Raw genomic sequence first — 13,772 nt, 5'->3', positions numbered from 1 at the left:
GAAGGCATGGAACATTTAATAGGGCAGTTTACACCTCAGAGTCACCTGCTGCTGCCAACTTATTGCCTGAGCAGTCTATATCCACTGTGTCTGAGGGTGTGGCAAGATCTAAGTTCTCAGTGGATGCCAGAATCTCCACCCCACCCTCAGACACAGAGCTTGTAGGTAGCAGTGGTGCGGGTGCCACTGCAATTTCCTTGGTCTTAGGGGTCTTCGTTTTGGATTCCATGGCTGGGAGGACTTCACTGGCTCAGTCTCCGGGACTGAGGATGAGCGTGAAGCCCTACAACCAGCTGCTTCTGAGCTCTTCAGCCACTGACGGGTGTCATCTTTCCCACTAGCAGAAACCTGGAAAGGGAGTGACCCAAGGGACCTCTTCCTAGTGAGAGAAGCCAAAGAAGACTTACACTTCTCCGGCTTAGAAGTGGGTACAGACGTCCCCGATGGTTAGTGGGATGTTGCTCCCAAAGTAGGTGGTGTGGGAGCAACAGGGAGTGAAATGCCCCCCACCATCAAGGGGGCAGGTGTAGTCTTCTGGCTCTGAGAGGTGACCTCGGTTGGCGGAGCTGATGGTGCCAGAACTGTTGCAGTGGCGGCGTAAAATGATGTCATATGCACAGAATACAGGCGTTCAAATTTTCTCTTAGCCTTAGTGTAGATCAGTCTCTCCAGGGTCTTGTATTCCATGATTTTCCTTTCATTTTGGAGAATCCTGCAGTCAGGCGAGCAAAGCAAATGGTGTTCTCCGCAGTTGACACAGATGGGAGGCAGGGCACATGGAGTATTGGGATGTGATGGGCATCTGCAATCTTGGCATGTAATGCTGGAAGTACAGCGGGAACGATTTGGGGTCGTACTTCTGTGCATTGAATTGAGCTCGTGAACGCTTAGAGACTGCTGGTGTTTCACCACCAGCAAGAGATAGTGGACTACGCTTCATCGCGTGCCATCCACCCTGATGCCACTCTCCGACCAGGAGCCTTCCCCACAGGTGCCACCCAACCGCAGCAAAGGCCACCTGGCAGGATGGCCACTGTTGGGAGTCCCGATGTTCGAGGAGGATGGGCATCTACCCCTTAGCTGGGGAGTTAACAGCGCAGGCATCAGCACAGCGATCCCTGTGTGGTCAGGGGGCTACAACCAACAGGGTACATGGCAGCCCCACCACAACAGGCTGGCTACCGTGCTGTATATCAGGTGCAAAGAAGTCCATGGTTTTCGTCGACACAGAAGGCAACACTGCACGGTGGAAAATGCACCCTGGAAGGTGCCCTCACCCAAGAGAAGGAGAAAGAGTGGGACTGAAATGTGACAATGAGAAAGTGGATTAAAGACCTCAATGCACAACGGACATGATGCACCATGTACGGTGCACTTCCCCAATTGGCTAACTCTTCAGGAAAATTTTGGAGAAAGGAGGTCAAACCCTACAGGGGACTATCATGTAAAGGCTGATACATGTGAGACTCCTTTTAGTCACCTCTTATGACAGGCAGGAATACCTCGGGTCTATTCTTACCCCAGAACCCACAGGGGGAGGCAGCAGCAGTACACAAGCACTACCAAACAACTTGATTCTGGAGTTTAGGGTACGTGAGATGATAGTGATGGATCAGGGAACCAATGTTACGTAGGATTTGTTCAAGGAATTGTGACTTAGCCATTTCTGTGTGAAAAAAAAAATGATGGTTAGTTCTTTACATCCTCAAACTAAATGAAAAAACAGAAAGAGTGCATAGAACTACAGAGAAGATGCTACGATATCACACATCAAATTTGGATGTTTATTTATGGGGTTGGGTTGTTTTGGGGAAGGAGACCAGACAGCAAGGTCATCGGTCTCATCGGGTTAGGGAAGGACAGGGAAGGAAGTCGGCCGTGCCCTTTGAAAGGAACCATCCCGGCATTTGCCTGGAGCGATTTAGGGAAATCACAGAAAACCTAAATCAGGATGGCCGGATGTGGGATTGAACCGTCGTCGTCCTGAATGCGAGTCCAGTGTTTAACCACTGAGCCAGCTCGCTCGGTGTTTATTTATGATATGTGGTCTATGTGGTCTCAGGGTACAATTCAAAGTAGCACACAAATACAGTATTGTTAACTTATGAAGTAGTATATAGCCATAACATGCCATCGCCTTTTGGCATGTTCAAAAACAAGAAGTGTAAGACAGGAGAATCTGTTAAAGAGTTTGTGAGAATAATAAGGGAATTATATGGAACAGGGTGCGTAAGGCTAACACCAGGGCCCTACAAAGGCAAGAAGAAGCAGTGAGCCACAGATCAAGAATACTACAATACACAGTTAACCAATGAGTAATGTTATCAACACCTTATACTTCAAAGTGGAAGATGAAAAAAAGTATTGCAAAGCATATCAACTTCCATACACTATGTCACCCATGAGCGTAAAGATTCAATTACCAACAAAGATGACAATTTTACATGTGAGAGACATTGAAAATGTTTTGAGGGTGCCAGGAGTTATTCCAGGAATTATGGATTTGGACCAGAAGGGAAAAGTGAAAAAGAAGGTACAAAGGAGCGAGTGAGAAGTTTTGGATGAACCAATGAGACGTAGACGGTATGTATTAAGACCTAGAAAAGAAGTACAGATTTATGTTTTGTGTTTGTTAGTAGTACCATAAGGTATAGTATGGACAAGATGAACTGTTGTGGGGCAACAGGTGACTTCAGTGGGAAGAAAGGGTAATACGTATCCCCGAACTCAGGGTAGGTACCTCACGAGACAAGATGGTGTGGACCTTAGCCATGCTATTGATTGTCATCAGTGCAGAGGCATTGCGGAAATAATGCTTTGAAATGAGGGATGCTGAATGAATTTGTCAGAGTAAAAGTGCAGTGTTATTAGTTGCAGAGGACAAGAGCAGTCATGCAAAAATGGAGAAACTGGAGTTGCAGACATGTTACAGAAAAGAAGTTTGTCTGAATAGGGTAGTGAGAGAAGATTGGGACTCTTGTACAGCGAAGTTACTGCTGGGTCAGAAAGTAGAAAAGGACTGAAAAAAGGGGTGGTTAGGCCAGAATTGTTCTACCAACATGTTGAAACACACTGGATGTACTCCACCTTCAATAAAGTCATAGTAGTAGCCAGTTCCAAACAGGGAAAGTTCACATCAGTGAAAAGGTTGGAGCTAGATGCAAGTGGATTATTAATAAACAGGACATTTTATGAAATAGTGGGGCCAACTTTCCATCTACCTACCACAATTTCAGGAATAATCATCTAAGCATTTTGCAGCCTTGACTGTAGTCGCCATGAGAACTTATAGAGGTGTTGCGAGTCGTATATACACCTACCTTGGTTCAGCTGCTGTTCAAATCCTGATAGACTGGATTCTCAGAGCCTAGAAGGCACCAGAGGGAACTGTAAGTTAAGCTAAAAGGAACTGACAGAGCTTAGGATAAGTAGTGCATAAAAGAACGCAATGACAAAAGTAATCTTGAGTAAGTAACAGACCAGAGCCAACTGGGCCAGCTGCCAGAGAAATTGTCACTATAATTTTCCATAAGGGTGATATGGTTTAAGGCAACATGAGGGACTGGATCTTGTTAAAAAGGAGGGCAATGTGGTGCAACAACCCATATCTGGTCAAAAAAGTGCAGATTGGGGAGTAGATGGCAGCAGTGACAGCTGCAGGCAAGAATGGGAGTCATGCCTTACAATATACAACACAGCCATTACAGCATTGCAAGGCAAGCCAGCCTGGCAAGTCGTCGAAACAGCTGACTCATCTGTACATGAGGGAAAGAAAGCAGAAGCCCCTTCGGCACTTACAACGATGGAAGTGTTTAGCATATGTGATGTAAGGCACAGCAAATCCCAATCAAGCACAGCCCAAAAACATACCAATAACTATGCATTTTGCACTAAAGTCACTTGTGTTACTATCATGGAATGCCGTTCTTGGACCACAATTCTACTCTGTGACAGGGCAGTCTGCCTTAAAACCACAGGAGCTGAAGCCACCACCGCATCGGGCCAGCACTGGCCCTGGGAAGCCGTTTTCCGGTTATCAACACAAGGCAGTGGGTCACAGGCATTACATCAACTGCCTGCCAAATGCTCGACAGAGTTGGGAACATGATCCTTGCCACAGCTCTCACGGCCATAGCTTGGAAGCTGTTGGGACCAGAGTCGTGATTAACAGAGGCAGCTGCATCGTGCCATGCCACTGCTCAGCTGATGACATGCTCTGTCAATAGTGCTGGGTGGCAACACAGAAGAGGCTGTTGGATGTCTCAGCCAAGCCATTACAGTGTGGAGCTGTACTAAAGCAATCTGGGAACCTGTACTAAAGCAATCTGGGAACCTGACTGCTTGAGTGGTGCTGCACAGCATCCCACTTCAATGCAGCGTAAGTGTTGTGTCACACTCAGGCCCACTGAAAAAGACAACTAAACATCTAAGCTTACAATCAAAAGGCCTCCTTCACAAATAGAAAACACACGCGCGTGCGCGCACACATGCACACACACACACACACACACACACACGGCTGCTGTCTCTGGCCGCTGTGGCCTGAGCCAAGCCACATGTGTGTGAATTGTGCTTGTATGAATGTGTGCGCGCTTTCTGTTTCTGAAGAAGACCCTATGGCCAAGAGCTTAAATGTTTAGCAGTCTTTTCGTTGTGCTTGCCTGTGACTCTACTATCCTTTTCATAATACTGCCATAGATCCTATTCTGTTGTATATATGATCATTGGGAAGTAAAGGCGAACTGATTTTATTTCTACTGATTAAGAACAAAAGTCTTTATCATACATCAGATGCTCTGTTACCCCATCCAAAGCTTTGTTTCATCTCTGTAACGTAGTCTGTCTACGACACACTCTGCTTTCTGTTACTAAGCTGGCTATAAGACTCCACTCATGCAAGAGGTGATCCAATTAATGCGTAATGCTTTAATCCACCCAAAAGTGTTTTGCTATCCACACAATCAAAGGTTTTGGCAAGGTCACAAAATAAGCAACAGGGTATTTTTTCTTGTTTGGCTTTTCCAATATGTCATTTATGAAGTCTTGTATTGTTTTCTCTGTGAAGTATACACAACAAAAGGTAAACTGAGAGGTAGTTCACAACAGCTTTCCTAAAACTGAAGTTTACCACTTCTTCTCACAAGTTAACTTTCAAATAAACAACCCACATGTCACATACAATATAATGTATATGATGATGATAGATTATCGCACGGATACGACAATGGGGTACAAAATTTCCAGATGAGCACTGTTATTTTGCATAATTAAATACTCTGCAATTTGGTGTCTTTTGGCATGTAGCCTACTAGTACCCAAACCCAGTGGTTACAGTGACTATAAACTTTTCACCGTGAATATTTTGGTGGTAGTTCTTTTTTTCCCCTTTTAATTCCGAAATGCAAAATGCAAACAACAATGTCCATACAGTTGTCTGTGGCAGCTCTTGAAAATCCCATTAATACTGATATTAGCCTCCTGAGTAACAGACTTGGAAACATACATGCTAATAGTTCTGAGAGCCTACAGGAATACAAAAGGAAATGTTTTATATTTCATAAGGCAGTTACAGAGTAGATATAACTGGGAAGTATTTGTATGTGGAGAGTTCAGTATATATTTTGTCTCAAAACACTGAGAGTTATTGATGTCCAGCTTTGTTTCGACTCCAACAGCAACTTTTCCATGAAGATTAGGACACTGTGCAGCAGTGACTGACAATTCATTTCTAAATCCAAATATTTTTAATGAAATGGGTGTGAGTTCCAATAAATTGTTTATGTGGTCATGATGGTCAAATGGCAGCAATAAAGCATTCACATCAATCACATTAAACACAGAAAGAAAAAGGAAAATGTGACAGAATTGTAAATGCTGATTCAGTTACAATATTTAGAGAGAATTTTCAGGATGAAAAATGGGAAGAAGCTTAAATGAAACAACAAGTTTACTATTACCAGTCACTGCTTATTTATCTCCACGATGCATTTCAAAGGTTAAAACCTCCATCATTAGGTTGATTTACATTTGTGTGTGTGTGTGTGTGTGTGTGTGTGTGTGTGTGTGTGCGCGCGCGCGCGCGCGCACGCTGTGTTACGAAATTTTGAAGGACCTTGTGGCACTGTCTCCAATGGTCTCAGGTTCCTTTCACTGTTGTGACACATAACATGTATACTGTCATATTTTGTACCTGTTTCACAAAATATGATAGTATACATCTACATCTACATGACTACTCTGCAATTCACATTTAAGTGCTTGGCAGAGGGTTCATCGAACCACAATCATACTATCTCTCTACTATTCCACTCCCAAACAGCGAGCGTGAAAAGCGAACACCTAAACCTTTCTGTTCGAGCTCTGATTTATCTTATTTTATTTTGATGATCATTCCTACCTATGTAGGTTGGGCTCAACAAAATATTTTCGCATTCGGAAGAGAAAGTTGGTGACTGAAATTTCGTAAAAAGGTCTCGCCGCGACGAAAAACGTCTATGCTGTAATGACTTCCATCCCAACTCGTGTATCATATCTGCCACACTCTCTCCCCTATAACGCGATAATACAAAACGAGCTGCCCTTTTTTGCACCCTTTCGATGTCCTCCGTCAATCCCACCTGGTAAGGATCCCACACCGCGCAGCAATATTCTAACAGAGGACGAACGAGTGTAGTGTAAGCTGTCTCTTTAGTGGACTTGTTGCATCTTCTAAGTGTCCTGCCAATGAAACGCAACCTTTGGCTCGCCTTCCCGACAATATTATCTATGTGGTCCTTCCAACTGAAGTTGTTCGTAATTTTAACACCCAGGTACTTAGTTGAATTGACAGCCTTGAGAATTGTACTATTTATCGAGTAATCGAATTCCAACGGATTTCTTTTCGAACTCATGTGGATCATCTCACACTTTTCGTTATTTAGCGTCAACTGCCACCTGACACACCATACAGCAATCTTTTCTAAATCGCTTTGCAGCTGATACTGGTCTTCGGATGACCTTACTAGACGGTAAATTACAGCATCATCTGCGAACAACCTAAGAGAACTGCTCAGATTGTCACCCAGGTCATTTATATAGATCAGGAACAGTAGAGGTCCCAGGACGCTTCTCTGGGGAACACCTGATATCACTTCAGTTTTACTCGATGATTTGCCGTCTATTACTACGAACTGCGACCTTCCTGACAGGAAATCACGAGTCCAGTCGCACAACTGAGACGATACCCCATAGCTCCGCAGCTTGATTAGAAGTCGCTTGTGAGGAACGGTGTCAAAAGCGTTCCGGAAATCTAGAAATACGGAATCAACTTGAGATCCCCTGTCGATAGCGGCCATTACTTCGTGCGAATAAAGAGCTAGCTGCGTTGCACAAGAGCGATGTTTTCTGAAGCCATGCTGATTACGTGTCAATAGATCGTTCCCTTCGAGGTGATTCATAATGTTTGAATACAGTATATGCTCCAAAACCCTACTGCAAACCGACATCAATGATATAGGTCTGTAGTTAAATGGATTACTCCTACTACCCTTCTTGAACACTGGTGCGACCTGCGCAATTTTCCAATCTGTAGGTACAGATCTATCGGTGAGCGAGCGGTTGTATATGAGTGCTAAGTAGGGAGCTATAGTATCAGCGTAATCTGAAAGGAACCTAATCGGTATACAATCTGGACCTGAAGACTTGCCCGTATCAAGCGATTTGAGTTGCTTCGCAACCCCTAAGGTATCTACTTCTAAGAAACTCATGCTAGCAGATGTTCGTGTTTCAAATTCTGGAATATTCCATTCGTCTTCCCTGGTGAAGGAATTTCGGAAAACTGCGTTCAATAACTCCGCTTTAGCAGCACAGTCGTCGATAACAGTACCATCGGCACTGCGCAGCGAAGGTATTGACTGCGTCTTGCCGCTTGTGTACTTTACATACGACCAGAATTTCTTCGGATTTTCTACCAAATTTCGAGACAATGTTTCGTTGTGGAACCTATTAAAGGCATCTCGCATCGAAGTACGTGCCAAATTTTGCGCGTCTGTAAATTTTAGCCCATCTTCAGGATTTCGCATTCTTCTGAACTTCGCATGCTTTTTCCGTTGCCTCTGCAACAGCGTTCGGACCTTTTTTGTGTACCACGGGGGATCCGTTCCATCTCTTACCAATTTATGAGGTATGAATCTCTCAATTGCTGTTGCTACTATATCTTTGAATTTGAGCCACATCTCGTCTACATTCGCATAGTCAGTTCGGAAGGAATGGAAATTGTCTTTCAGGAAGGCTTCTAGTGGCACTTTATCCGCTTTTTTAACTAAAATTATTTTGCGTTTGTTTCTGATGGATTTGGAAGAAATGGTATTGAGCCTAGCTACAATGACCTTGTGATCACTAATCCCTGTATCAGTCATGATGCTCTCTATCAGCTCTGGATTGTTTGTGGCCAAGAGGTCAAGTGTGTTTTCGCAACCATTTACAATACATGTGATGTATTATGACAGTAAAAGGAACCTTTGACCACTGGAGATGATGCCACAAGTTCCTCCAAGAAATCGTAACACAACACAACACAACACACACACACACACACACACACACACACACACACACACACACACACACGTCATACTAACAAATGTAAATCCAGCTTATGATGGAAGATTAAAACTTTGAAATGCATCGTAGAGATAAATAAACAGTGACTGGTAACAGTAAACTTGCTGTTTCATCTAATGTCAATAACAGTCACGGTAAAGCCTAGCCTAAAATGTTCGCATTCAAAGGGAAGAAGTTTACCAAAGACACAATAGTTGTGACATGTAATTATTTCCTAAAAATATTCTTAGAACATCAGTTTTCCTTTAGAGCAGATGAGGGACATTTACATTAGACACTGAGAAGATGGATATCTTGTACTACGATGAGAGAGCTTTATTTAATGCATTGGACTAGCTCAAATCAACACATAAGCATGTCATCCAAAAAAGGGGAAACATTATACTATTCACAAAAATAAAGATTCTGAGAACAATGAAATAATAATATAGAGTGTAATTAGACATAAAATGATTAAACTCTGCAAGGCAAATGATTCTGAACTTCCAGAAGACAGATCTAATGAGAAGGATGATAAAAAAATTAAAATCACCAGCCACAACAATCAACGAATTCTTCCAGCAGAACATAAAACAAAGAAAAAGTGATCCACCAAAAACTCAGCCAACAAACTTACTTAGAAACACAATGCATATCTACTACCAGTTTTACCAACTTATCTGTTAAAGAGGTCACAAAAATCTTTAGGTCACTAAGTCTTCAGGCTATGGTTGTATCTCAGCCAAACTACTAAAATCTTGTGCTGACTTCTTGTTAGAGCCACCCTTGAGTTACTCTGATGACTAGTCAGTAAGTTAGGATGAATTTCTTGAAATATCGAAGTATGCAGCAGTTTAGTCTCTGCAGAGGCTTCTCTACTACATATAAGCTCTAAAATCCAGTTCTAGTATCACTGGCCAATAAAAATTACCCTGCTGCCATTTTCTATGATTATCCTGATGCATATGAATTTGTGGGTCATAGCATTCTGCCAAAGAAACAAACGAGGTATAGCATTATAGGTCTTCCATAACATGCATACATCACATTAGCAAATGACATGAGAGGTATGAGGATAAATTCTGAGTGGAGATAACATTAAATTGTGGTGCACCAAATGGTTGAGTGTATCGTCTGCTCCTGTTCTTGGTCTACATACATGACTTACATGGGACACTAGAGGACTCTTCAAAAACTGTAATGTTTGCTGATGAGCACAAGTATGTTTATAAAAGATCCAAACATGGCTACACCAAACAACCCAGGATAATAATGAAACATCTTTACAACTGGTTCACTGTCAACAGCTCAACCTTTACTCCTACATGGACACTCATTTCATGCAATTACAAACAAATAAATAATTTACGGTACATGACAGAGATCAAGGGGCAAAAACTGAATGAGGCTACTTGTGTTTAGTATTTGGCCATCCAGATTAATAATAAGCATACATACAAGTTAAGCAAACAGTTCAGTTCTGCCTGATCTGCACTCAGAAGTCACTTCCATGTGTTGACCTGCAGAGAGGATTGCTAGTGTACTTTGACGCAATTCTATTCTATGGCATAATCTTCTGAAACACTGTTATTAGGGTGGAAAAGTGCAATAGAAGATTGTGTAATGCTGGCAATTGATTAGGCCTACCTTGTACAAGCTTCTTCAGGGACTTCGAGAGTCTTATACTTACCTGCCAATAGATGCACTCCCTAATGGTATATTTTATTAATAGCAAGTGTGAATTTTGGTTGAAATCTATGTAAACAACATAATTATAAGTTTGAGTAGATTAGTGCTAGCCATAATCTGTTAGCAGAAATCTTTACGTAAATGGTCAGTGGTGTATGCTTCTACCTTCCAATGTCAATTTGACACATTATACATCCCTGAAATCTCTCCTTCACTATGAGATTTACAGAATACAACCTAGGAATGAATAAATGAATGAATTAAACCACCTCCGACCTTTGTGGAACGGAAAAAAAGTCGCTTGGCACAACGACCTGGAAACAGACGAATGTTCAATAAGAGACGTCGACTTTGACCAGTGACACAAGTAACATGCGACAAACTCCGTAAACAATACGGCGATTATAACGTGATGATATTGATTTTTCAAAGGGGCCAAGGTACACCACGCTCAGGGTTTTTTTTCCGTGTCAGATTCGTTGGCCTCCCAACAACAAAACTATGAATATATATGTACCGAAATGAGACGACAGTAGTCACTGACTAAAGGCAGTAAACTTCCCTCTTGCCCACAGAGTAGAAATAAATTCTTTTGTTTTCCCGTAATACTCGTCATTCACTTCCACCTCTCTTCGCTCAAAGTGATCACTTGTCTTTTATTCCTAAGACCCGTCTCGCTACTCTACCCTCCAGCCTCCATTTACCCTAACAGCTGAGTTTCACACAAATGGGTCAAATTGCTCTGAGCACTATGGGACTTAACATCTGAGGTCATCAGTCCCCTGGAACTTAGAACTACTTAAACCTAACTAACCTAAGGGCATCACACACATCCATGCCCGAGGCAGGATTCGAACCTGCGACCGTAGCGGTCGCGTGGTTCCAGACTGAAGGGTCTAGAACCGCTCGGCCACACCGGCCGGCGAGTTTCATACAAAACTTGACGTAGGCTGGAAATAAATGTATACAAGAAATAAATAATTTAGAAGGGCATTTTGTTACTAACTGTTGCACTCACCGATGTTACAACCCAATCGGGTCCAAAAGTAAAACAATGTTTACAATATAAATCGTCTACATCTGGGATAGTTGCAGATTCAATTTGTCCGTTTACAGAAAGCAAGAAAACACCACTTGACATTATCAGTGAGACAGACACATTGTCATTGGGAATAAACAAATTTCTTCCTATAGTTGATGTCACACGGCCTTTGAATAATCACCATAAAATTTTCTAACACTGTTTCGCTGAAGTTTCTGATTCAGTACTAACAACTCGTAGACTCCTAACTGATATTGTGTGACGTCAACATAACAACATTGAGGTGTAAAATGTAAACAGTACACACTGTATCTAAAACGTTCGAGACGCCAAACTGCGAAAGCGACATCAAAGATCTTAAACGCAATGGTCAATTCTCCGACGAGTGTTTTAGTGCATATTGTGAATGAATATCGAATATAAGCCACGAGAAATGCAAGATGGATCAAATACTTTAACTGAGTGTTTCACTTGTTACGAAGACTTTAATGTTGTGGCAGCTTGCGCATAAAATGCGGTAAATAAATATGTCCAGTAAGCAAAATTATGTGATCACCTGCAAAACAAAATGAAATAAAAAGTAGAAAGTGATATACTTACTAAGGTTCAGCAAATTTCCGGCCAGTTTCAAAGACAGTTGGTTACTAGTGACATTTGCAGCAAAGAAACCAAAACCTTTTTACACGAACCTTAGATTTTCGTTTGCAAAGTTGCCAGAGAGTGAGACAATAGGTCGTACTGCGCATGGACACGGCGCGTTTGCGCAACTCGTTGGTGAAACTAAGGCACTTTCGGCGTGTTCCAACTTTGCCGACAACAGTTGCATGAGTTTTAAGGTTATGTGTGTCCGTTGAGTGTAGACAAACTGAAGTATGAAGTGGGGAACGGAGAATACTGTTCGCTTTTTGGATGTCTGTGCTTTTCATAGGTGTTAGTGGGATTTCAGGGATGCTGATTACAACAATAAGCAACATATTGCTTCTCCTGAGACCTTCACGTACGATCAAACTATAGATAGGCTGACAAAATCTGAGCATCAGTGCAAAAGTTACTGAATTAGGAGCAAGTATACAACTGAATTAAGAAAAATGCAGGCAAATGAAATTCTAGCTGTGGAAATACTTTCGTCTACAAGACTAAAATCCCATCATTGGAGTTGGCCTGCATCCTTTATTCAATATTCAACTATTTAAAACGTCACAGCAGTGATCCCCATTCACATATGTTTGAATTTTGAAAATGCACCAAACAGTAGCAGTATAGATCTCAATACCCTTTGTGATGAAATGCATTTTGAAACATCAGGTCTAGTAATGGAGATCCTTAAGCTAATGGTAGTAGTAGTAGTAGTAGTGTACAGGCCACCTAGTGGTGACCCCATATCTTTCTGGATAAACTTGAGGAACTATTAATGTACATATGTATACCGAAATGGAAAAAATACAATATTGTCGTTGGAGGGGGTATCAATTCAAGTTTTGATGTCCTGCAGGACAGAAAAACTGTGTCAGAGGTCAAAAATGTGCTTCAACAATTTAACCTGTTCTATGTTAACTGCAAACCTACCAGAGGATCATCCTGCCTAGACAATACATTTACAAGTATTAAGAGAACATGATGCAGTATAAATGAAAACAAAACCAGACACCATACATTACCCTCAAAGAGATTCCTAACTACCAAGAATTAGGAACTGTTCAATTTTTAGATGTTACTATTGACAATAAATTGACATGGGAATCACACATTAAAATATATTGTCTAGGCTTTCAAGAGTTATTTATCTAATAATAAATTTAAGAAGACATTTTCCCAAAGACTATGTGAGATCAGCGTATTTTGCCTTCTTCCAAAGCATCATCTCTTATAGTAGCTGTCATGTAAATGACATTTTACTTTTACAGAAGAAAGTAATAAGCATAATAACGGATTATGATAAAACAGAACATTGTAAACCTCTGTTTATTAAACTGCAGTATCTTACACATGTAAACTTATGCACCTACAATGTTTTATTGTACATTAGAAACAATGTCTCTAATTTTGTGTTGAGAAGTGATATTCATAGCCATAATACTAGAAACAGAACATCTGTAGACATGCCATATCATAGATTATCAATATCACAGAACTCCTACCTAGTTCTTGGACTAAGGATGTTAAATGGACTAAATGCTGACTTTAAAGAACTATCTGTAAATATTTTTAAACCTAAATTATATGAGCTGCTAGTGAACAATCCGTTTTACACCATTCATGAACTTGTTGAAGATGAAAGTACTGCATTCTAACGTGTACCTATTTTATGTAAACCAATTTACATCGATATAGTAATTTATGTAGGAATATATGCTCTTGACTTTGTCTATTGCTGTAATCAGTGGAACGACAATAAAATTTTTATTATTATTATTACATACAGATCTATCTTCAAGGGAGTGGTTTGCAAACCATTCTCTTC

The 13,772-nt window shown here is 41.4% G+C and overlaps 1 protein-coding gene across 1 annotated transcript in view; it reads right to left on the bottom strand.

The window, feature by feature from the left end:
* Window positions 1–11,679, bottom strand: part of LOC126272829 (B9 domain-containing protein 1-like) — a 50,875-nt gene extending 39,196 nt beyond the window's left edge. The window contains exon 1 of the mRNA XM_049976028.1: window positions 11,288–11,679. Within this exon, the coding sequence (XP_049831985.1) occupies window positions 11,288–11,410 (123 nt within the window). The 5' untranslated portion in view covers window positions 11,411–11,679. The remainder of the gene's footprint in view (window positions 1–11,287) is intronic.
* Between the last annotated feature and the right edge of the window lie 2,093 nt (window positions 11,680–13,772).

The sequence above is a fragment of the Schistocerca gregaria genome, chromosome 5, assembly GCF_023897955.1.
Source record: "Schistocerca gregaria isolate iqSchGreg1 chromosome 5, iqSchGreg1.2, whole genome shotgun sequence".
NCBI lineage: Eukaryota > Metazoa > Arthropoda > Insecta > Orthoptera > Acrididae > Schistocerca > Schistocerca gregaria.
Note: the sequence above shows the minus strand (reverse complement) of the source record. Positions and strands in the feature narration are given on the sequence as shown.